Source organism: Stegastes partitus, unplaced genomic scaffold (genome assembly GCF_000690725.1).
Source record: "Stegastes partitus isolate 25-593 unplaced genomic scaffold, Stegastes_partitus-1.0.2 Scaffold534, whole genome shotgun sequence".
In the NCBI taxonomy this organism is placed as follows: Eukaryota; Metazoa; Chordata; class Actinopteri; family Pomacentridae; genus Stegastes; species Stegastes partitus.
The window spans coordinates 145,704-171,923 of record NW_007578265.1 but is presented as its reverse complement, the minus strand read 5'-3'; the positions used below and the strand labels follow the sequence as shown (position 1 = coordinate 171,923).

At 41.3% G+C, this 26,220-nt stretch overlaps 1 protein-coding gene across 1 annotated transcript in view; it reads right to left on the bottom strand.

The window, feature by feature from the left end:
* The window catches only part of pdlim4 (PDZ and LIM domain 4), a 47,846-nt gene that overhangs the window by 9,622 nt on the left and 12,004 nt on the right, over positions 1 to 26,220 (bottom strand). The window contains exons 3-5 of the mRNA XM_008287985.1: positions 15,764 to 15,845; positions 3,451 to 3,740; positions 1,771 to 1,928 (exon numbers count right to left, since the gene is read on the bottom strand). Of these exons, the coding sequence (XP_008286207.1) occupies positions 1,771 to 1,928; positions 3,451 to 3,740; positions 15,764 to 15,845 (530 nt within the window). The remainder of the gene's footprint in view (positions 1 to 1,770; positions 1,929 to 3,450; positions 3,741 to 15,763; positions 15,846 to 26,220) is intronic.

The window sequence follows — 26,220 nt, the reverse complement described above, 5'->3', positions numbered from 1 at the left end:
AAACTTTTTTTTGTCTTATCGTGAACATGCACAGATTGCAAAACTAGTGTTTGTTTTGCAGAGTTAAAAGTGTGACAAATAACGCAAGAGAATGCAATCTCATGCTCATAGTTGCAGCTTGCATGTTATGAATTGCATGAAATATGGAGGATATTTTAACTACAAGTTCTTGCTGTTTTGCTGCAAAAATTCCAAATTACAAAAAATAGCATAGCAATAAAACAACCTGTACCAAAACCAATAACAATCAAAAGCAGAGCTGTAAACCCTTTCAGAGTAAAACTTTGGATGGGTATGGCTTCTCCTATCTGAGTGGGAATTAGGAGTTCTGCAGATAACTACAAGGAAACATTCATATACTGCATTTATTTATCAATGAAAAGCCATAAATGGTGACTTCAACACTGCAGATTCCTGCATCCCCAGCTGGGAAAACTCCAGTAATTGTATCTAGGGTTAAAGGCCGTTTCTCAAGGACGCCTCGGTGTCAGTGGCTGAGGTTAAGAAAGACATTAATCACTGACGATTTGCGTTCACAGGTCGTAAGTCCACTTCACTTTGGTCCACACTGTTTCCCTTTAAACTCACTAACCCTCGACTTGTAATTAGCACTTTCTCAACTTTTGCCCTGCTCTGGTGGTAAACACAGAACCTGTAGAGAAGGTTTTAGTTCCAGGGATTAGCCTTCCTCTGCTGCCGTCAGCATCACATGACTCCTCCTTCAAAAGCTGGAATGCCGAGCGGTCAAGAGGCAGACAGGAAAACCATATTTCTCACTTTATTGTCCTCTGTGAAGTTGTTTTTGCAGTAAATTGCCTTACCAAAACTTCCCTCCCCTGTTCATCCGTATGCGAGCTATTTAAAGCCCTTCATCTTCCTGCTGCTTCCTTTGTCTCTGTTTTTCTCTCTTTCTGTCTCCCTCCCTCCCTTTCTCTTTCTCTTTCATTCGGCTCCTATCTGTCCCCTAACCTTGCTGTCTGTGTTTTTTCTATAAAAGGAAAACTATGCCACTTAGACAGAGGAGCTCACAACAGGCAGAGAGCGGCTGCCTGAGCAAGATGTTCCTTTGGCTCGAATCACGAGCCTCATCTGCATAAGAGGGAATATTTACTCAGAAATTTCCACCGTTTACATATGCAGCGAACTTGATATTGTACAAAAGTCCATGATAATTGCACATGGGCATAACCAGATGCTTGCTTTATACCTGCTGTATACTCGGAGCAGCCAAGTGCATCACAATAGCTGATATTGTGTCATTGCTGGAAACATAAATACAGTTGTGGTTGGTCATTTGCTGAGGTACTTTTCTCTCAGTTTTTCTTGCCTAGTTTGATGTGTTCACCTTGCATGGTTAAAAAATAAGGTGCAGAGCTAATACAATAAGTCAGTTTCTAGAAAGCTACTTAATAATCAGTTAATCCATTTTTAAGGAATATTTTTCCTTCTAAAATGAGAATATCTGCTGGTTTTCAAGCCTTCTAGTTCATAATAAATACTGCATTTTTGTGCTTTGAACTTAATTCATCAACTTCTACTTTAAGGCTGTTTTTCACTCTGTCTTGAATGTAAAATATTTAATCAAGAAAGTAACAATTAGTTGCAGTCCCGTAGCTACGGCTGTGTCACTGTCTACTTCCACAATCAAGTCAACCACTGTAAACTATGACACCACAGCAGTAAAATGTGTCATCTCTCCAAATGCACTTCCACATACTTTGTTTTTAAAACCTCTACCACACACATGCACATAAACACATAAATCCCTACCTCCATCCTCGGCCTCCAGGATTCCCTGGAGGTATTTGAAGGAGCCAGACTGTTTGGGTTCAGAGACGGGCTCCTCGTAGTCCTGCAGCATCTTGTAGACGTCCGACTGTGTGTCGAAACCATTACGGCTCACGGGGGAGTGCATGGGAGGCTCTGGGCTGAGGGAGAAAATTGAAGCAATATTCAGTTTAAGCTTATTGCAGTGCGATCTGATTGATGGTGACTGGAGGGCAGGTGATGAAAAACACACATTTTCGTCAGTCAAGACAGCAAAAAGCCACTCCTAAACGATCCTTTCTCCAAGAAACAAGTTAGTGTGCAACATTCGCATTTTGACCTTATTTTCTCTTTTAACAGCTGGTGTCATGATGTTGTTTTGCAACCATAGGAGGAATGAAAGGACCCAAAGCATCCTAAAGAAACAGATAAAAGGAACAGATGACTATAGCTGGGCTACCAAAGGAACCAAAACTCTATAGGAAAGCAGCTGCAAAAACAAAATACAGACCATCTAAAGCATCCTTTAAACAGATGCTTAAATGTTGAGTGCATTTCTATTTTTTACTAAAACAGCAGAGATTGATGCACAGAGGGGGAGAAAACAGTATACTTTACACGCTACATGCAGGCATGAAGTCTTAATCACAACAGCTTTGCATGTTCACCCATCCATCAAGTTATTCCCAAACCTTGCAGGATGGATCCCCTTCATTTGATCCGTTTTAAACATTCAAGCTTGTGGGAGACGAGCTGGGCTGCTGACAGATGTGTGCAAATCCTGACACACTTAACTGCATGTTTGTCTCCAGACTCCCCTCCAGGAGTGTGTGTGTGTATATGAGAGAGAGAAAAGCCTGTGTTGTAGTGAGAGTGAGGCTGAGTGAGAGTCAGGGAGGTACAGCAGAAATGTGTAGAGACAGTTAGTGACAGCCGGCAATGGATGGTGTAAAAATGGTGTTTAACTATGTCTTTGCCCGTGTGTGTGTGTGTGTGTGTGGGCCTTGTAAGGATTAACAGTCTAGTCCTGGGAAGTGCTGGAGAGGATGTTCACTGGGAGACTAAACACACATTTATTGCCCGCTTGAGGGGATGCACAACAACAAATGGCTTTTCCAGTCCACATTTCTATCCGTGCAGGTGTGTCAAGAAAAGTGTGTGTGCATCTGTTAAGCGTGTCCTCAGCACATTTACGCAAGCATGTAAGCATTATAATATACTGCTGGTCTATCCTATACCTGCTGCGCCCTTAACAATAAGATGACTGATGGATTTTAGAGGCAGCCACTGGAGGCTTACTGCAACTTCCTTGTGTGATTTTCTCACTGCGGTAGTGTGCAGTGAAGCTGGGAAAACTCACGGAGGGATATTTTGAAAGTTGATATGCCTCAATAGTTACTACATTTAACTGCATTTATTGATGTTGAGTCCTTAAGTAAGTAAAAGAAAAGCAAAAAAGTAATAAGATGAGCACCAAATTGTATTTTGTAAATGTAATTTGTACTGTTTTAGTGGATTTTGTAATAATCAATATAAACACTGATACCATCTCCAGATTTCCTTTTGGACGAGAGAGAAATCAGAAAACAATAAGGCCTATTCTTGACTAATCTACTAATCCTGTGAAAACCATAAATTGGATTTGTATTTTGTTTATGTTGCACAACACTTTGATTGTCTCACCTGTGTGTGGCACTGAGGCTGAGACCTCCCATCTTGCTTGGCAGTGATCTGTCTCCGTTGCTGCCATTTTGGGCATAAAGGCCTGCCGGGTTGTTGTACTGAGCGTGCCCGGTTCCGTTCCCGTATCCGTAGCTGTGGCCGTTGTTGTTGTTGTTGCTGCTGCTGCTGGGTCTGGAGTGTCCGTTGTTTAGGTGAGTGGGCTGCGGAGTGGGCTGAGGAGACTGAGGCTCAGGGGTGTACGAAGGTTTACGGCTGTAACCGCCATATCCACTGGTGATGGGACGGAAATTCTAAATAAAAGAGGGAAGGAAGAAACACATTTAAAAAAACAGGGGACATGTAAAGACAGGAAAATACCCGATTCTAATGGTTGCAAATGTATGTAATTACAGAGAAAATGGGATTTAGAGGAGGAATTGCTAATCTAACAAGGAAGAAAAATGGGTAATAGACCTATTACGGAATGCATCATTATGTTTCGGTTCAGGAAATGAGAGTAAAAAGGGAACATGAATGAGAAAACAAGCCTGGTGGTGCCCTGACAAGAAAACCACAATTCTTCAGAAGTAAAAAAAAAAAAAAGGAGCAGCTGTCCCAAATGAGGCTTCGCAGCAGTGAGGTTTGTGAGAAAAAAAAAAAAGTTTTTTCCACCTCATTTCTGCTTTTCATCTCTAATATGAAGTCTTATTAAGAGGGAGCTTGCATTTAGATTTTCTGCAGATGTTTCTGTCAAAACAAACTAACTTGTGTGATGTAAATATCGAACAAATGTGTGTGTATTTTTTTTTTCCTGGCTACTTTCTGTATGAAATGAAGAGTTTATGGATGCTGACAGAGCTCACATACTGCTAGTGATTAAATGATTATCTTTCTGACGTGCTGTAGCCGACTTTTGAGAAGAATTCGTGCCACATAGCTGCTCGGCTGGAGCTGTTTAGGAGGATATGCTGGACTAATGCGGGACAGACGCACAGACACCTACAATTACACCAGCGTATGCTCAGTGAGCGTGTTTATGCCGGGGTCAACGCCCTCTCATGCATTTGCACAGTGAATACATCGAGCCACTTCAGCGATAACGCTCGCTGCAGGCCGGATTCATCTCTCTCAGAGGCTGAACTTTACAGATAAAGTTTTATTGCAGTGCTTGGGATGATGTCACCGTTTCTGATAGTGCTTTAGTGCTTTGAATTTCAGAGATAGCCAGCAGCTTTGACTCACCAAATGGGGCTGCACATTATCATAACTCCAGACTATAAACATTTCAGCTGGGATGGAGTGACTTGTTTACAAGTTAAGCAACGCAGCAGAGGATGGGAGACAGTCAGACTGTTGTAACTGTGAGCCACTGGAATGAGTGTGTGTGCACGCATGTGTGTGGTTGTGTGTTTTTAGCCAGTTTGAAGCGCCTCAGCCACAGGTGGTGGAGGTTTCACCGCCTCTCAAGACAGGACCCCTGTCATTTCAACAGATGGGTCTGCTGGATGTCATCCTGTCCTCGGCCCTCGTCTGGACCACACACACACACGCACCAATACACACTTGCACAGAGGCGTTTGTAATCAGCACTTTTCCGCGTGCCGGACCTCCTCTCCTCTTCACCAACAAGCCCACATCTTGAATTTAGGAAAAGCGCTCTGTCATAGCGCTGCCTCCTGACATCGAGACGGATGACTTTCAAGAAATTCAAAACCACCTCTTCCTACTCGCTTCCCCCGAAACCTTGCACAATAAAGATGGATGACTTCAGAAACACCCAAAATGCTATCAGATAGCAATAGATGGTGAATGTTGAAAGAGAGAAAGAGGCAGGCAGGAGAGTGAGCAGCTCCATGCAATTTCACCCCAAGAGCCAAACCCTGTTTGGGCAGGATGTCAGAAACACCCAGCTCTCTGCGGCTCCCTCCCCAAGTAAACCAGACAGGCTGAAGCCTGATTCCCACCACAGAGCCAAACGGGCCAAACCAGATTCCACTCGTTATCTTTAGCCCTATTTGCACAGATGGTGGACTTCATGGGAATTTAATGAAAGTTTCCCTCGACCTCCGCGTTTTGTAAAACATCCCGAATTTGCAGGGAGTAATGATTTACTTTAAAAAAAAAAAAAGGGGGGGACTGTGAAGATTGTCAGGGGACTCAAGTTGTAAATTAAAACAAAATTTCATTTGAAATAGTCCTATTCATAACATCGATATATTGGTGCCCATTTGTTACTTCTTCTGTCCAAATTATGGGATGAGGCCAACTGAAAATGTGGTAAGAGACTATAGAAGGACATTCTTTGTCATTTGTAAATGCATTTTAAGTCCACATGAGATGTTTCACTGCTTGCTTCCTTTAAAATGCCCCTTTATTTCACCTCCTGATTCTCGATCATTCAGTTTTCGGAGAATCGCCCAGAACTGAAAAGAGTGAAGCTCTTGAGAACAAATCACTGTCCCTACATGTCTGTCTAGTCTCCATTATTCACTTGTCATATTTAGACGAGGGCTAAATCTGCAGATAACAATCAGAACAATAAGTGTATCACCAGCAGGCGAGCTCATTCATGCCTGAGAATAAAGGGAAGCAAGTGGAGGAAAATCCCTGAGAGTGTATTACGTTACAGGCTCCTGCAGCGGCACGACTGTAAAGACATTACGTTTATGGCACTAATCTGTACAAACAGGACATGGGAAGGACAGGTAATCACACGTTAGCATATGCAGAGATACATTTAAAAGGGAGAAAAGGGGAGTGAAAGCAGTAAACTTGTACTTGTACAGCTTCCTGATTACAAATTTGTCACAGATGAGCAATCTGAGCAACACATGATACTCTTTTTCCTTCACTTCTGGGAAGAGGAAGCCAAACAGACCAGACAGTTTAACAGAAATAAAAGGGAGAACCCAAAGGACAAAGCAATAGACGCGGTGGAAGAAGTGCTCTGATCTTTTAGCTCTACTGTGGTGCAGAAATACTGGGTTACAAAACTTACTTAAAGGGAAACTGATTTTACACATGTAAGTGTGGATTTAGAAAGAAGTGAAGCTACCAGATTTCTGAAGCCTGTTCCTCATTTCTGCTTGAGGCCATCAGCTGGAGGCTATGGTCTATACTTGAGTCAGGTTGCACTGTGGGTACTGTAGGCACCAGGTTTTGACAGGAATGTTGATTTCTCTGGTTCTGCCGCATTGTTCTTTTTACTGTTCATTGTGAGGCTGGTATTGTTATTAGTGTTCCATTGAGTGAAAGTTTTGATATCAAAATGACCAAAACCAGAAGAAGTGGTTCTGCACAAACAGCATATAAGTAATATATTTAAGTGCAAGTAGAGTACTTCATACTCTTGTGGGCAGAATAATCTCACAACTTACTTATTTGTTGTTAATAGTATCAATCTGTGTCAAGAAGAAAAGAACTGTAGGTGAGTATACTGTGGAAAATATTTGAAGCAATGAAAGTCGACCAAAATTAGCGATTGACTGATTACCAGCTTGGAAAATTTTGCAATATTTAGCATTTTTCAGATTATCAGTATTGCTATTTTTTAAAAATCAATTCCAGATAACGTAAATGAATCCAAAAAATGTGGTAATTTGGCTCTGATGCAGCTGCCTCTCTCTATCTGTAGTCACGCCATAGTCTCCAGTACTGTCCAAATCTAATTGGTTACATGTCACAAGTAAGAGCCTATCAACACTGAAAGTTGAAAAGTTCTCTTTTTATTCCATCCAGATTTTCACAAATCGGTTCCAAACAATGGTTTTCGGTCCCTTGATTACTAATGATCAGTATCACCTTGAATAAAAAAAACAAAACAAAAAAACATATTGATTGATGTCCAAATTCTACTTATATACAGTACTTGAGTAAATGAAGTTTGTTTTTTTATATCACTAATAAGTAGCCAAATTTAACGTGATAAATCTCGCTTCACTTTCCCAGCCCCAGTTGAGTCCAATATTCCACAAAAATGAACACCTGTGTCCTTAAAAAGTCTCGTTTAGTCTTGTTCCCTGTAGTCAGAAGCAAGTACATGGTTACCCATTTTCACCCTCACACCCTCGTCTGAGATGGTGTGAACCCCCCTCCCCAACCATTCCTTTTGTCTTTTTTCTTTTTTTTTTCTCACAACCCTCTTTCCTCTCTCACCATGCACGTCTGTTCCGCAGATATTTGCTTCGGGTGGATGGTAGATTTATAAGGCAGCACATCTGGTGCTCGCCTTATAAAAATGCCCGTTTAGTAACATTCAGGACCTGCAAGTGCTTTCAAGCTGCTCTAACGCTATAGCGGCTTGGTTTATTTTTATTACCAAAAAAATAAATGAAAAAAATCAGCCATAAGCCAACTGTCTCATTACAAAGATTTATTCTTTCATTTCACGACTGGACTGCATATAGGCTTAATGGAGATTTTGTCTTGAAGTGACAACCACATTAATCTTGCGAAGGCCTTATCACCCCAAGTTCCCTGCTGACCTTCTGCTGTTTTCCCGATATAAGTGTTTAAAATGAATTTGAGCAGCTTCAATCAGCAATAACAAGAAACTCAACAAGTTTGAAATAATAATCTTGGGAGTTGCAACACTTTTGTTTTCTCCCAAGTCCTGCATTGCTTTCCTCCTGGCTCAGAGATGAAATGAACTAAAACTGATAGCTGTAACTATTTATGAGAACCAGCACTGTCTACCGCTGCGTGCTCATAAATGCAGGCAACCATCTGATTTCACTGACCTGTTTTTCATTGGTAATCAAGCGTGGCTAATGGTTCAGGAAGACCGGCCAGGAGAATTGAAAGCCGTAAAGAAAGACAGAAAAGAGCAAAGAAAGGAAAGGAATGAGAATTTGTGTTTTTATGCATGCACATTTACCTCCGCATGTACTTATTTTGGAGTTTAACTGAGGTGCTTTTAAGCCAAGAGGCACTGAGTTCATCTATTAATTAACCTGAATAAAAAAGTTACTCTGATTAAGAAGAGTTCTAATGGGAGAGTTTCAGCAGTTTCAGCTCCGATACCTTGGTCCACAACTGCAGTTTGGTCAGAGAGTGAAGACAGATGAGGTGGAGGAGGGGGAAAAAAGGTGGAGGACCTTAATTGAAATCATATGTCCGTCTTTAACTGAGGACCGAGACCTCAGCCTGCTTGTCTCACCAGATGCACAAATTCACGATAAGGCAACACACACACATGCACTTCCTTCTCTGCTGCCTCCTGCCTGGTTTTAATCCCCCTGGACATTCAAAATTAAGCTTTTCACATGGCGCTCTGCACCGCTAACCAAACACAAACCAGCCCTTTATGGCTCCCTGGGCCTGGCCCTTGGTGTCTCGCTGGGAGGAGAGACAGAAGGGCCGGAGAGGAGGCAGCAGAGAGGCGAATTGGAGTAAGAGGGGAGGATTAGCAAAGCAGAGGAATGTTGGGCTCCAATGTATGAAAATGTGATGCATTTTACCAATTGTCTTTATTCAATTTGAAAAAAGCTTTAATTGCTGGTTGTTACAAGTACCCACTGGGTTGAAATTCAATTTTGTTGTGGGGTAGCCAATTAGAGCATTATAACGCAGCCTGGAAACGCAGCAAATTACAATCAAGTGTGAGCAATTAAGGCACCAAACTATTCGATTTGGACTTTATGGTGCAGCCTGGTTCCACCTGTTTTAGTGAGGGTTGTTTGCTACAAGACACAAATGATGTTGAATGGAGAAAACTGGCAATTATTAAAAACAAAGGGGGGATTGCTAACAGGTCGGTAATTTCTGTCAGGAGGGTGCAGTTTATGCAGAGCAGGGTTAAATAGAAGTGGATGGAGCCAAAAAAGTCACAGTAGGTTTCTACATTTTGGATTTTCCGTCCCTCCATTTCTTCAGAATTGAGTATCGTCAGGAATGTTTCTTTTGATTAATGGTGACTCATTTGGCAATGTTTTGCATTGACTGTTGCTCTAGTGCTTTTAGTTTTTCTTTTGTTGCGACAGAGAGTCGATCGGTTCTTCTTATCAAAGACATTTCATTGCATAGCTGAGTGTGTGTTAACCTGCAAATGGCAAATAAACAAATCTGATCTTTTGGTAACTGCGTTCTTGTGCTTTCTGCTGTCCCTTTAATAACCCAACTTCTTAAACTGAAAGCTTCGCTGGTTAATAAAAATAACCCAAACTATAATAACACAGGGTTGTTTAAGAGTTAAGGATCACTTTCCCTGCCATCTCTACAACCCCTAGAAAAACAGCAGCAAATGGATGGATTACAAACCAAGAAAAGCAACAGAAACCTTCTTTCAGTCCTTGAAAAAACTCAGAAAAAACAGATAAATCTTCTAAATTTGAGTGAGTCTGGGCAGGTGTGTGTTGTTTGGACCTTCAGCAATGAGTGCTCTTGGTGACTGACAGCCGAGCAGGGGCAGGGAAAGCTCCATTAAGAAAACCAAGAGACTGATTTGGACATTTCTGGGGATTACTGGCTGATTAGTGAACACAAACAACCAAATACGTGGGGTCACAGGTCTGTGATCTGAAAGGCCTGCTGTGTGAATGAGCTGCTAAAAATGCCTTCCACCAATGCTTCACTGGTCTGAGATCTCCTGACAGGGGATTAAGCTGCAATGGACCCAGTAAACAGGTTTTGGCAAACCGTTAATAATCCCATATTGTTAAGACACATCAAGGGTCTTTCTATTTTCGATGATAACTTACTTTTTCACCAAAATGCATGGTTGTAATAGTTCACTCTTTTCATTGCTTAGCATAAATATGTATGCTTTATAACTTTCGACCTCTATCTTGTGTTTTTAAAGGTAAATGCTCCCTAATGACACATATTGGAAAGCGAATCCCTTGTTCCATTCATAAAACAAACTCACGTACACACTTTTGTTTTAAAAGTAATGTTCGATTCCAAGCAGAGCAGGAATTTATGGTCTGTAAGTCATGCAAGAACTCTATCTGTCAGCTCCTATTAATGCTTGCTTGGAGAATTCGGTTCCAGCTGCCAGCTCCTGGGCCGAGACTGGAAGCCTCAAAGTGACGTGTGATCCAGACCCCTCGGCTTCCGCATTGTGAAACCTCATTCTTTCCACAGGGGCCAAAGTGCTCGGCCACAATAGCTATCACTATAATAATAGGCTTGCTGCCATGAATGGCATTCTGATAGCGCTTGCCAAAAAATACTGTTGGACTCTAACATTGACTAGAGGCCATTCCCACCTACTTGAAGCTGCCACTGTATAATTTAGAGGAAGGAATTTTGAAAACCTGAAATGTCAGTAGCTGATCGTATTGCTTTACGGGCGCATAAAACTGTTCCAGGAGCAAAACTGACAACCCCAACGCTGAAACGCAGATGTAAGATGACCATTTACAAGACCGAGAGGAATGTACTTTCTCATTGGAAAAAAAGAGGGATTTGGATTTCTTTTTGCCCGCTAGTGCACTCACAACTGTCACTGCACTGTCCTTACACTGAAATAAAATCCCTGAAATACTGTAATTTGCCTTTATTATTTATTTTGTCACACTCGAGTGGGACATTACATCATAGTCTTTCTCTTCTGGTTGTCTTCAGCTCAGGTTTGGATTAAAAGTGAAGCTGGGTTTGCAGTTGCAGTTTGAAAATAAGCAGCAATCTCACTGTAGATTCCAACGACCATGAGAAATAATTGGAGCACTTTGAAAATTTGGTGAATCTGATTCATGAAGAAGCGATAATTAACAAAACCTGCTCGAATGCATTTCAAGGCTGTCAAGATTTGGGATAAAAAAACAACAAATGGAAAGAAAAAAAAGTGCACAAAAGACATCTTATCCAGATAAAGTTGAAGCGTACTAGTTTCATAAATAGTGCAAAGCTACTGATACGGTTAACACTCCTCTCTCTAATGCACCTCATTCTTTCGCATGAAATTTGGAAGCTGAGCGAAGCATCAGACCACAAGTCATCTGTCTTCCCAGAGCAACGCAGCACAGCTTCAGTCAGAATTTGGCTACCGAAGCCACGCATGCATTTTATATTGTTCCAATTGTGACGCCTTATCATTACATCATCCCTCGCCACCTCTCTTGATCACAATTATTTCTGTTTCAGGAAGTTGTGCATGACATCCGGTAGTCTGCATATAACCTTGCCAAGACATGAGCACAGTTCTTTGGAAACACATCAAACAGTTCCACTGAAATCCCCAAACTAGTGACAGAAACGCTCTATAAAAACGGTCACATCACCCAACAGCATCCAGTCATGCTTAGCGTATATCCAAAAATACTGCATTTCCTCATCGCTTTTTATGAGAATCTCCTGTGTTCCCAAGGTGAAAGGAAACACCTCATAGCTTCCATGTGTCACTTCCTACTCAGTAGCAAATTCCCACAAGTGAGACTGGAATTTCCAACGCAGCCAGTTGGTCAAACCGTCATGAACACAAAGGAAAAATGTTAAAGACGGATTGTCCTGAAGGATTCAATCAGCGGACTCAGAGCTCTTTATTGGGCTAAAGTGGTTGCATTTCTGCTAGAAAACAATGCTTTGTCCTCTGTGATGGTTCTTTTGCAATTTTCTTTGTTAATGAGTCAATCTCTGCGGTAAAAACACAAATAAAAAGTGTGTGGTAATGTTCCACAGTAATTTCCTGGTATGCCTCATTGGTTTCAGTTCCTACTTGCCGCAGTGATCCACCTCAGCATTAATCCTAAAGTTGGAGGTCAAATTACACGGTGGAAGGTAAGTTCTAAAGAACACATTGCTTCACATCTTTGCCAGCAAAATCCAAAACTGTGCTGTCATCCTCATCCAGCAATTTGACTCTGAAACTGGCTAATCATAGAAGTAACTGTGGGCCAGAAACGTCACATCACACAGTTTGCTTTACTCGACAGGAGAGAGGTCACGGTGCATATATCACTTCCGATGTGTCCGAGGAACAATTGACATTGTTATGTGCTCAACCTGTATCGGAATACAGAAGGAAACAAAGAAAAGAGAGCGTTTTGGTTTTTTATGCGGCCCCAGGGAGCGGATGTTTCCTCCTTTCATGCTCACAAGAATCCACCTGAGCGTGACGCTAAAGTGGCCCTGACTTGGTGGTTTCCAGCTGTCCAGGTTCACTTCATTAAATGAGACGCCAGAGAACATTTTTAGAGTTCAGTGAGGGAGAAAGGAAGGACTGGATAAGATGTTACAGTGATACAGAGGGAGGCAAAGAGGGGAGAATCAGGGAGAAGAGAGCACAAGACTCTCGTATTACCCACACGCAAAGCCCTGCTGTCATGCACGTCTGTGTTTGTATAAACTGTTGTAGCTGATGGTTGCTCTCCGGTTTGGTATTTCCTTGTGTTAATCAAAGCAAGACCTGAGCTGGTGCTGAAAGATTGTGGCGTGAAGGTCGAAGCAGAGTTCTGCTCATTTGCCTGACATGGAAGACTTGCTTGTTTACAGGCTACACTGTAAAAAGAAACCCGTAAAAAGAAACGGTAAATGTCTGGCAGCAAGGATGCCCAGAAAAAATACATAAAAAACTGATGGAATACTCTAAATTATAAAAAAACAAAACAAAAAAAAAAAAAACGTGAACAAAGCAGCAAATATCTGCAAAACAACACTTTTCATGTGGACATTATTTACGGTTTTTCAACATGTAAATTAATGCTTTCTTTCTGTGACTTTACTACATATTAGCAGTAGTTTAACAAAACAGGGACAATCTGTCAAATAAAATTTGAAAAAATTATTTATCATTTCTCAATCCTTAATCTACATTTCCCCCTAAATAACAGCAAATATCCGTAAATTCCATTTTTGCTGATTTAAATAGTATCATTTTCAGTTCAAACAATGTAAAAGAAGGAATTACCTTTGGACATTATTGACAGTTCTGGCCTGTTTTATACAGATTACTTGTTAATTTTTGTGCTTTTACAGTTTATTATTAGTAATTTAACAACAAGGGAAAATCTGTAAAATAAGTAAAACAACTATACCTTACTTTAAAATGAATGAATGAATGAATGAATAAATGAATAAATGAATAAATTAATACATAAATAAATAAAATCCTTGTGAGCATTATTGTGTCCTTGGACTTTTCACCAACAACAGTACTTTAGTAGTTTATCGCAAATCTTGCCCTACAGCCTGCAGCAAGAACGCACGGAAGCTGATATGTCCATGAAAGCACAGCAAGCAATAGCATACAGCAATGTATCCTGATAAACAATAGATGAGACACACTCGTGAAAAATGGAATTTCTTCTTCTTTGTCAAAGTGTATCCATCATGGTTACCTACCAAAGGAGACGATGGTAGACTGTCCTCAAAACATAAACTGTTTTTGAAGGCACTAAGATGACTGTTGGGTCCGTCTCAGTGAGAGTTTTTTTCTGGTGCTGCAGCATCATAGAGAAGTTAATGGCCACTACATCCCAGAATACTTAAAATGCAGAAGCACAGCGTATCTGCTGCCGACATCAGGAACCACAAGCAAACCTGATGATTTACATATGCAAAAGAAAGGGTGGGCGATCGGGCCAAAGCATTACATGGGGCAGAATCTCAAGTCTCCACAGAGATCTAGTTGAACTCGTGATCACATCAGTAGTTGTGTATATGACTGCCTGGATACAAAACCTGTCGCACTGACTTGAGGCAAAAGTCTTGTGAGTTGGCCTAGATTCATATTTCTACTGCTTTGATGCTTCTTTCAGGATGCTGGTTAGCTCAAAGCTATTCTTTGTCTCCTTTATACAAAAAAGTCATACCTTCCGGATGTTTATTGTGTCCAATGAACATGCCATTCATCTTCCTCTCCAGCTGGTCTCTCCAATTCCAATGTCTTGGAAAGCTACTGGCAACGGTAGTCGATGATCTCATCACTGGGAGACTTTATGGTGTCTTTGTTTCGTCACAGCACATGAACTAGTTCACCTGCTGCAGGTTCTGTTGGAGATGCTCTCCAGCTCCCACAGAACACAGCAGGGATGACTGTTGTCAGCCGCTGGGAAAGACGGTGGAGTTGGATCCATCCACGCAATTACATTTACTAGAGAGGATGATGAATGACATCAAGAACCAGCACAACAGCGACCCGCCCAGACAACATGAGATTGGACGTTCTGGGGCTGGATGGTCAGAAATGATACTCACAAATACAGCTTTAATGATGCAATCTGTTCAGTTCCCCTCTCCACCAGATCATAGGCCATCACTCGTAATTTGTCAGATCGCCCACCCAAGTGCGAAAGCTTCTTTTACTTTTGGAACTCAAAACAATACTTTCTTGTAAGATGTCAGCCTCTCATTGATGTGTGGATGGATAGATTTCATTTCGACTCTTTGTGTGCGACCCTTTTAGACATGGATTCTCTGCCACAGCGAGGGCTGAAAGACACACAAATCAGTCCTGACTCCACAACTACCACACAATACTTGACAAATGGACATCTCTCCCATGTCTGAGACACAATATGCTCATTGTCTGTCTGTTTCGGTCACACAATCTCCATGCTCACAGCATGTGTGTGCACACACACAACACACACGCACACACACACACCTCCTATGCTCTCCGTGCTCTGAAACCTGCTCGCCTGCCAGCAACGGAAAACTTGGAAAAGATCATCTGCTAGAGTTCATCATGCCTCGAATATCCTTTTGGCAGCTCATACGTTTGGAGAACAATCAAGATACTATTTCAAAACCATTCCAGCGCACAGTGGGACGCATTATCTCATTTATAATCATGTGAATGATAGTGTACATGCAAATTACAGATCCAGTGTTGTGCCTGTTTCCATAGATTCTGTTTACCAATAAACAGAGTGAAAAGCCTTGGGTCTCACACCCAGCAAACTGTAGTTTAAAAGTTATGTCCCCAGATGTGATGTAGCCTCTCTAGTGGCTAATGTGGTAGGTTGCAAAAGACTCTAATCCAGAGCAGTAAAGTCCAAACCGAGTTTAAATTAAATCACTCATGAGAAATGTGCTGCTGAAACACCACCATCAGTCACTTTGTCTTTTAAGGTGGTGGTACAAATGCTTGTCTGCATTTGACATGCATAGGTGCACCTGAGATTTATTGCTAGAGACAAAAAACAACAAATTTTATGAGTCGTGTAAAATAGAAGCACAAAAGCAAACCAAAGATTTCCCAACGTAACGGTACTGATAAGTTCTTTCCCTTATTTATGGGTAGGTGGTTGTTCCGGCAAGACCTGACTAAATTCTAAATAGTGGAACTTTTATTGGCAGAATAAGAAGTTTGGGCACAACATAACACAATGTGAGTTTCCATAGAAACACTTTTGAATTGTGCTTAGGGAAATCCAGAGTAAACAGTGTTTACCTGTGAGTCAGGCTCCATGTAAGGGCTTGTCTTCCCATCTTCACTAAGTGTTGGCGACCACACTCTCTCTCCTGATCCTGACCTGAAAGACAATACCCATGAGAGAAAGAGACAGTCAGATAAATCTTGTGCCACCTGAGCATTGAAGTGTGTCGTCATTTCTGCTGAGAAGTACGGGTTTTTCTTTGCTGACAGGTTTTTCCACAGAAGTATGACTACTTCTGAATGGGAATTTCTGAAAAGAAACTCCAAAAAAAAAGAAAAAGTGAAAGTAAACACTGTCCACTTCAATCCCCTTCAAATTACTTGTAAGCTGGGAAGGATTGTCGACTTTTGCCTCAAATGATGTCCCATAGCTGTTATCTAATATTAGCAGTGCAGGTCCCCTCTATGTGCTGCCAGAACACTCACAATGCTGCAGTTCATGAATCACACGCTGTCCTGTTACCTTCATATGAGAACCTATGTGTATGTGGATTTCTACATTTGGCAGGTTTCACGTTTGGAATAGGATAAAGCTACTTTCCGTACTCCTCCCATTTTGACACAGATAAAGTCATCAACACACCATAACTCCACTGCATGAACTATCACTGGAAAGGACACACTGCATTGTGAGCCATGGATTTTTAAAAAGTAGTGATAACTGAATTTCTAGTATCTGAGGCCTTTCCCCCTTCTGTTTAGATCACCAGTAATTGACTCCAGTTGCAAATACTTACAGAAAAATACATGACTTATTAACTCACTGCAATGACAAAATACATTACTTACAGCACTGCTGAATGAGCCTACTGTGTACGCATCAGCAAGGGTCCTCATAATTTATTTACTCCTTTTAAAAGGAATGAAATAAAATGCTTTGGTGAAACCACGGGTACGCAACTCAATTTCTCAGGCTGATAAAAGAGTGTGATTCATTCCTATTGGCATGCTCACTTGCATTACTATTTCACTTTCAAGTTTACACACTGAAGCAGTGTCATATAAAAGATGGAAAGGGGAATTCTCTGGTTCATCTGGCTTTTGTTGCCATAGCGTTGGCTGTGAAATGGGAAAGCATCCAGCTTCCAAAAGGGTAACACCAGGACACCATGCAGAAGGACAGCATGTGTGTGTGTGTGTGTAAGAGAGCTTTTCTTCACCCTCCTACCCTCTATTCATCCACACCTCCATCCACAGAAACATGAAAGCTATTAAACATGACTTCATGCATGAGTTGACCCCACAGAGGGGAGAGTCGATGCCTAAAGAGGTGAGGTCACTGAGGCTGCTGGCACGGTATTGGCTGAGCTGAGGCAATGCTTCAGATATGAACCACGGAGGTGTTGCTATCAAGGAAGCTCTTATGAGGCGCCGAGTGTCTGGCGGATGAGCAACAGCTACTGCGTAGGATGTAAACCACCCCCCCTTCTTCCCTTCCCCTCCACCAATTCATCCACCATTCAGGGACAGACAGCCTTCATGTTTTCAGATTGTTTGGTTGCAATGGTTACCGCACAAACAGCCTATTGAGTGAAAGTTCAGTGTGAAGAGGCCCATTTGCATTGACATTTTGCAAGTGCAAGACAGAAACACGGAATTTACCGTCCATCCATAATAATGGAGTTTTGAAGGCGGGGGCGTGAGTGGAAACTGTGAGAGACAGATCACTTTGGGATTTACAGCGTCACACTACGTTAGCGCTCATTAGACTGAGGTTCAGTCTGAAGGAGCATGTCATTTATCTATTAAAAATGTTTTTTTTAAAAAAAACTTGAAATGCAACTAATCCACAGCTGAACTTTGGACTGTTATTTCAGTTAGTAGGCTTTATCCTTGAACTGAATGTTATCTCTCAGTCTAAATATTGAAAAAAAAAAACAAGGACAAACACTAGTTTCACCTTCATGCCAGATTGGAAACTGCTTTGGCGTATCTGAAATGTAACGTAACATAAATAGCCACAGCAGAAAGAAACAGTCTGTTGCACACAAGTTTGATTAAGGACAATGGATTGTATTGTTATTTTTTTGTTTCACTTCCAGCATCGGCTTCGTCTGAGAGAGATCACCCAAGGGCGTACTGGAAAGATGTGGATCCTACTGCTGCTGCTAAACATTTGTTAACCTGCTGATTGTCACTACAACCCAGGTTCTCTTTCCACTACATCTGTGTCTGTCAAAGAACAAATTCCACCTAGGAAAACCTGCCTGGAAATACCATTTCAAATTTGCTGATAATGAGATCACCATGATCTGCAAGGCTATAGGAAACGAGACGTTTTTCATTAAAATCTAGTTTCAGACTGCACGTCTTTACTTCCATCTACCCCAACTAATGCCAAAGAATACTGTGATCGTCACGGCAGGTCGATGTATTCAGTGTCTTAATATAGAGTTACAAAGGACAGGGGTGAAAAGTATTTGATTCCTCCCCACCAGCTCCACTTCTTTTTCATAACCGTATACACCATTGTCAAACAAGGTTGAATTCAGCAAATCAAAAGACAATAAAAAGACAAACAGTGAGGAGACCACAAATTGGGAGCTAATTCTGAAATCCCCATTTTCATTTCAGAAAGTCTCATAATCTCCTGTATAGTTTCAACATAAAACAACCAATAAAAATGGGTTTATGAAAGAAGGAGATTTAAAAAAAAAAAAGGAAACATACAGAAAGTACAGCAGAATAAGACAGTCTCAGATCAACACAATGATTTTTCCCCATTCTTTCCTTTGGTCATATTTTCCCTTGCTTGACCTCCTCCTGCCAGGTTTCATTTCCTGATTGGGGAGATCTGGTTTTAGCAGCGGTGGATGAGTTTACTTTGGCTGCATGGGATCACCATGTTTTGAGGAGGAGCACGAGACAGAAAAACCAAGCGCCCTCAAATTAAGATGTGGGTGATCACTGATCATTTCAGGGTTCACTTAAGAGTCTTGCCTCATTGCATCGCTCTATCAAACTCCCCCAGAAAAAGGCCAGCTTTCAGTTCTCTCATACATCAGAAGCTACTGGAGCTGCTCCCGTGTTATTTTGCAACGTGAGAGTTTAAACGCTTTCACCTCAGGGAGTAAGAGAAGACGATCACCTTTTAAAGAGCAGTTATGGAGGTCTCAGTGGCAGACCTCCGGGTGTCGTTTGGAAAAATCCGCATCTGGGTGCCGACTAGATCAATGCAAGAGGGGAAAAGGGCGGGAAGATTGTCCTCTGTACCCTCAACCCTTTCTTTCAGCGACACACATCCTCTCAAACACCATTGATGTTGCATTCGTAACCACAAAAGAAGAGACTTTGAGAGAGCGTGAGAGGAATGACGAGATGAGGGGAGGCATCGCTGCTCGTAGTGGAGGGGCGTGTATGAGTTGGTTCCTTTGGAGGTTTCTTTTTTTGTTTTTGTCCCAGCTGGAGTCCTGTGCTCTTTTGGTCCCATGCAGCCTCGTTCATAATTCCTCAGCCGTGAGTCACAGGTCGCGGAGTCAAAGCGAGACAGCAGGGGCAAATCCTCCACGAAAGGATCTAACTCTGTGTCTTTTCTCTGCCGGTTTTTCCTCTGATTCTGTCCAAATCCTCGGCCTTATTTCTTGTTTTGGTTTGACTCTCCAGATGATGATCAGATTTATATTTTTCTCTGTGCTGGGCTCAGATATACACACATACTTCATGCATTATATACCCCCTAAAGACCTGATCCTAGCCTTATACCTAACTGCTGCAGATCTAACCTTACCTTCACGTAACCAAAGTATAAAACACTAAAAAAAGACACTGATGAAGAACATGAGGTAGGCCTGGAAGCTCTGAGATACCAGTAAGTGAACTTTTGGACCTATTTTGCTACTTTAATCAAGCACTGATGTTGTTGCATCTATTTTGCATGAAACTCCTATGGGAAACATAAGTATTAAAATACAACATGAAAAACATTTGTAGCTTTGCTTTAATGTTCTTCCATTGAAACCTTCTGCTGCCATACCAATAAAATGGAGATGAACAGAATTTCATTTGTGATGCTCTGTTGCTTCTGTATAAAGCAGTTCCAATGAAAACTCTTTATAGCGAAGTCTGTGGATTACTCTGCACAACCACAACTTTGAATGCTGCTGTTTTGGAAACGTCAATTTTCATTGTTTTGAAAAGCACAAATTAAATTCCATTCAGTCTCATTGAACTGAAGTGAAAGCCAAACCCCCAAGAAGCCAAAACTTAAATTAAATGCACGCTTATAAGACTGACAAATTACAGGAAAAAATCAACCCTAAGTGTCTTACTTAGGTGTTGAGCCACCACGTGTTGCCAGGACGGCTTCAATAAGCATTGGCATTGATGCTACAAATCCCTTGGACTCTACTGGAGGGATGGAACACCATTCTTCCAATAGATATTCCATCATTTGACGTTTTGATGATGATTGTGGCGAACACTATCCAAACACAGCGGTCCAAAATCATACTTTTTTAAAAATTATGTTGAGATCAGGTGAAGGCCAAAACAGATTGTTTTCATGCTCGTCAAACCATTCAGTGGCCCCTCGAGAAAAAGATGATCCATCAGAACAATTTTGCACTGATTTGCATTGACCATTACCTCAAAAGAGTCAAGTAGACCCAAAGCATGTCAGCAACTGTAGAACAGAGCCACCAGAGCCCATCACTGTAGGAATCGAGCATTCGCTCATGTGTTGAGAATATGGTCAAAATGAGTCATCTGACCACAACACTTTTCTACACTAATGTCTATGGTTTGAACTGAACTCTCAAATGTGCATTCATTTTTGTAATGAGAGGTTATTCACTGCCATTCTGCTATGTAATTGTCAATGGACAATGTGCTGACATGCTCTAATCATGTCTTGATTTGACACTGTCATTCACCTGAGGAGGACATCACCAAATGTGCACTGTTGACCACAAACTCCTACCCTATTTACCGATGTCTCTCCCATAGATCAAAATACAGATGTCACCTTAGACAATGTCTTTATGATTGAAGCGCCTGCCATCTGTGCCCTAAACATGACCCCTTGTTCAAAGCTACATGGATCTGCATTTGTTGTGTTTCTCCACCTAAAACTCTGTGCTATTTGGTGAACTGACCTTTAAAGCTCTCAACCATCAGCAGTTTTCTTCCCACTCTGGATCAGATCCTACTTTTTTTTTTCCCCCTACATTTAGTAAAATTGACATAAAGGACAGCAGGGTGTCCATATTTCACAAGACTTTTTCTTGTAGAATCCAAGGACAAGACACACAGTGAGAGTAACACACACAGCGCAGGCATTGTGACTCATTTTTCAGCACATTTAACTTGCCACCCCAGCATGACTCTTTCCGAACGGCCCGACCAGCATTGGAAACACACACACACACACACCCCAACCACCATCATCTGTCTCTCAGGCTTCTGCAGCCACATGACTTTCTCCAATAAGCTCTGGCAGAAGGAGGGAAACTGCAGGGAGGTGAAGGCGCCGGCATGGTAGGGATGGAGGAAGAAAAAGATGTAGAGGAGATATAAAAAGAAAAGTGGATTAGTAGAGTGGGATTTAAGGCTTGGAGCGGGAGGCAACAGGGTACACGGAGGTCAGAGATGAAGATCCCGAACAAGTAGGAGAAAATGGAGGAGCGATGAGAAAATTTCCTCCGCAGCTGGTCCATGTATTCAAAGACTGTGTTTAGGTCTGAGGATATACAGACCAGGCAAAGCAGACATGACACACTCCAATATGGGCCCCGTGTGTCTGTCCAGGTTTTCTGACATTACAGTAAACTTGGACATGTGGAGCGGGTGTCAGCCATTTTTCCCTCCTCGGTGAGACGACACAGCACCATTTGAAAATTGATGCCAGGAACGAAAAGAAACTAGCGAGGGTGTTTCACCTCACAGCGCAGCGTTGACAGGCCTGCATCGGTGGGGAGGCCTGATGGAAAATGGAAAGCTGTGTTTAAGTGTTGACCTCAGAGCACTTTTGTTTTCCTCTCCATGTCTTGCCTTCTTTCGTTTCTTAGCTCTAATTCTGTTCTTTCTCACCAAATTATCTGCTCCATTCAATCGCTCATCTTACCTCCGTTTATACCAATGTGAAACCATAAATACACACACGAGCACGCATTTATTGAAACTGTACCGTATGTTCCACTTCTGCATCAATTTTCATTTGTGGTGGTGTATAAATTGGTGATAAATCTATAAAAATGTCTCAAATTATAGCAATGCAACAAATGACAACAACTCCAGGACATGATAAGTATTGTCATGCCTTCGTGGTCACCACATAAACTCCGATTTATTGAAGATCATCATATTAACACAAAGAGGGTGAGAAAAGCATTTGGAAGAACAGCGTTGAGTTTTAAAGACTTGAGGAATTTATACCAAGGAGCATTGTAGCTTTGGATCCACAATTCTTATTTTAAGATGTGTATTTTACACTTATGTTTGCAATATTTCTTTCATGTAATTTTTTCTTTCTAGCATGTGTGTATCTCTGTGTGTACTGCTGCTGACAACACTGTGAATTTCTCCACTGCTAGATAAAAAAAAGCCATGTCTTATCTTTATATTAGACTAAATATACCATTATCAGCATCTTTTTAGTGTGTTGACATGCTAACATTTGCAGCTAAAAATGACGGGAAAGTCAATAAATTTGCAGATATTTGATTATACATAAACCAAATTTCTTGCTAAGTTAACTTTCTGACCCACTATTGGTACCAGATTGTGTCAAAGGATCACCAAAGTTACCACAATTCATCCCAAGGGCGACACAACTGTCTGCACCAAGTTTTACTGCACTGTCACAAAAAAACTGTCTCAGTTTACTGAATGATATTTTTGGAAAACCCGTAGTAAAGGTAGACAAGAAAAAGTACCAATTCTGTATGTTACCCATTTAAACATGGAATTTTCCTTTAATGACGGTATAAAAAATCCACACAAACTACTGGAGATGCCGGCTCATGTTTCATGATGCCTCTTTACGTCTTATTCAGCTTTCATGGGTTTCCCGGGGCCATAACCAGAAACCCCCCTGACGTTGATCGCCCCTTTAAAATGCTCCATCACAGAAATTATGAAAAATGTGGGTTGTTAAAGTTATAAATGTGGACACTTTACAAAGAAACATTCTTGTGTTACACAAGACTTCAAGCTCAGATGCATCCAGTGTACTGTAATTTTGGTTCACAGCAGACGTGTAGACTCATATATTTGTCCATCGGCAGCAGCACCAAATTACAGGTCTCCCGTTTCTTGTGACTGTTTGGAGTATTTTATGGCATAGTCTTTTAATGAGGGCTGAGAACTGCTGTCCTCTAAAATATTATTTTCTAGTGAGTCAGCATGGGTTCTTCCAGTCCCTCCTAATGGTTCCTTGATGACAGAATCAATGGTTGCAATTCAATAATCCTCAGTTATTTCTGTAGCCCACAACCAAAGAGTGTTTCCAGTAAATTGAAACACCATATTTCACATGTCCTTCAGTGAACAACACACATACTCATCTTTTACATATAAACATGGCATCCCTATTGTCAGGATAAATAATAACAAAAAGGCTTGAAGTTTATTCACCAAACAGAGAACAGACTGCCATGTGGCGGCTTTTTCACTGCTTATTTCTGGGAAAACTTTTCAAGGCTGATTTCTGTCAAATATTTGGTTTTAGCATCGTGCCTTCTGTGCAATTCTTGGTGGTAGCAGTCAAAACTGTGATCTTTAGTCCTGTTGATGAATGTGGGATTTCGTAGGTGGCTCTATTTTGTTTGTGCGATCAGTCTTAGTGACTGTTGCTGTTTATTAACACAGGACATCCTGCACAGCTTATTTCCTGGGAAGAAGTTACAGCGGTTGTTTAGGACACCGGAGGTAATGTTTGAATCACAGTGGCTACCGGTTGAAAAGAACCGCACCGTGTAGCACAAGTATTACCAACACCCTGCCTTGATTTATATCTGACTTTGTGTAAAAAAAAGAAGTCATATTCCTCCTTTATACACAGCAGGATAATGCAAAGAGTATTCCCATATAATGGTCTCTATGTGAGCAAGGGAAGCTGAGCTCTACTGCACTGTCTGTTTAATTGAATTTCCAGCAATGCACTAAGCAGAAAAACGCTGGCTGTAAAATAGCATTCTAGGCAGAGAAGAGCCCATGTGGATTTCTCACTTGGTCTCTCAGATTCGCTGCTAATCTACTTGGCTTTAACGTCCTCCTCGTGTCTCTTTCTCTCTCTCATCATTGTTCCTCTTTTTCCTTTTCCACATAATTTCCTGCATAATTCCCAACACCCCTTTTCCCTTTCAAAACTCCTCCATCTGGTCTTTTTTTTGCAAAACAATCCTATACTTCTAACTCCATTTTTGAAATGTTTCCTTTATTCTGCTTGAACCCCTCTTTTTCTATCTTCCCTCCTCTTCACCAGCACTTCATTTCAGCTCCGTGCACTGGAGCCAAAGGTGCATGCCTATCTCGCAGACATGCCTTCCCCTCCTCCTGTCCCAGCAGCAGTTCATACTGTAATTATTCAGCAAAAATACTGCAGAAAGGTCACATTCCAGCAGCTAGCCTTGTCCAGCCTCTTGTTATATGACCCTGTGTCCAACTGTTATGTTGTCAGTATGAATGGAACATTAAGGAGGACTGATGGAGAGCATGGCTGTATCTGTTGGCTTAGCTGAGGTTATAATTTAGAGGGAATAATTTCAAGGCATGTAAGGTTAGTTAGGAAGGTTTTAAATATCTATGTTGACATAATTCAGAAGTCAGGAAAATCTTGTATTTTACTTTCATGTACCGTTACATTAGACTTTTGAAAAAGTTACTGAATTTGATTGGATGTTGTTGAGAAAAATGCTTTTGTGTTGTACTCAAACACGGACACCAAGCCATTGACCAAATTAATTTGACCCTCCTTAAGCCCACACTGTAAAATATGGAAGTATTTTAACCGTAGTTTTTAGTTTACAGTTGTTTGACAGATTTATTTTCCTTTTCTAAAAATTTAAATTATCGATAAGTGTAACTTTTTTATTTAATATATTTTTTTATTTGACATTATTTTCATTATTATTGTTTTTTTTGTTTTTTAAGCTTACAGAATTTTACAGTTTTGTTTTTTTAAATCATTTTTTCAGGCACCTTTGCTGCTAGATTTTTCAATTTAGTTGCACTTTATTATTATTATTATTTTTTTACAGTGCAAACATCACATGCACACAAGCATGACTCAATCCCACATTGCATCAATTGAAATCATAGTCAAGATCCCATTTTCCACTTCAGTGCAGCCATAAAAAATGACATTTAAGATATGAAGACATGAGTCACCATAAATGTGATAGATCTTCAGTGATAAAGACACAACATGAAGGAAAGCAACAGCAAATACTAAACTCTGTGCTGCACGTCTGTCTGAAGCCCCATGCTTTCTTATTAATCACATTTAATTACCTCCCACATTCTCTAATGTGTTGAGCAGTTTCGGCTACTTCAGGGGGAAATTTAAGCTGAATACGGGAACATTAGGATGCAAGTGGTTAAGTGTGGGAGTGCCCCTTTCTTGTGCTCCTGCAGCTGTAGAGGAGCTCCTGCTACTTTATACATCCTTAAATAAATTTACAATCCCAATGTGGACAAACCACTTAACGCTCAAGCGCTCAGCCTGATATATGGACGGATGGTTCCGACTTTGGGCTTGTGAGGTTGGAGGGGGGTTGTTGCGTGCCAGTGCTGTACTATGAAACATAAATACAGTCCAGAAGAAGAAAAATCTCTGTGAATACTGTGTTATCTGGCAGATTTAATTTATCCAGGAGTGATTCTTACTCACACTGCATCTGTGAGTCAACTTCACGCTCCAAGTCATTACAGGAGAGTAAGACAGAGAGAGAAATTGAGAGAGACTCTGCTGCCCTAAAAGGAGAGAGCTGAAGCACCAGTTGGCAGTTGTCACTTGTAACTGAGGCCTGAAACCACACAGTGCTCTTCATGTGAGAGGACGGGATTCAGAGGTTGCCAGATTCACTCTGCACTTTCCAGTACTTTGGCAATCCGAGTAACCATCTAATAGAAATGCGGGAAGCAACTGACATTTCAGTTTTTCCTTGCTTAGCCCCTCATCCCACCTCTACCCCCCTCTGTCATTAACTGTTTAGATGGATGACTTCTATTCCGCTATGTTGACAGAAACACGCTGCTCCCGTCCTCCGCTCGGGGTCACATCATACATCCTCACATACTAAAATGGCGCACGAGTCTGAAGGGGCGGAAGATCATTTTCCAGCTCATGAACTGGTAAAAGAGGACAACATCGACACAGCGTCGGCCTGTGAAGTCCATTTGAAAAGGTCACTGTCTGACTCACTGTATGTACAAGGCTCATTGATTTTGACGGTGCTCTGTAGGAGCGCCGAATAGATCATTTAGACTGCCGTAAAGCTGTCATCTGTCGCTATGACTCGACTGTGCCAGGC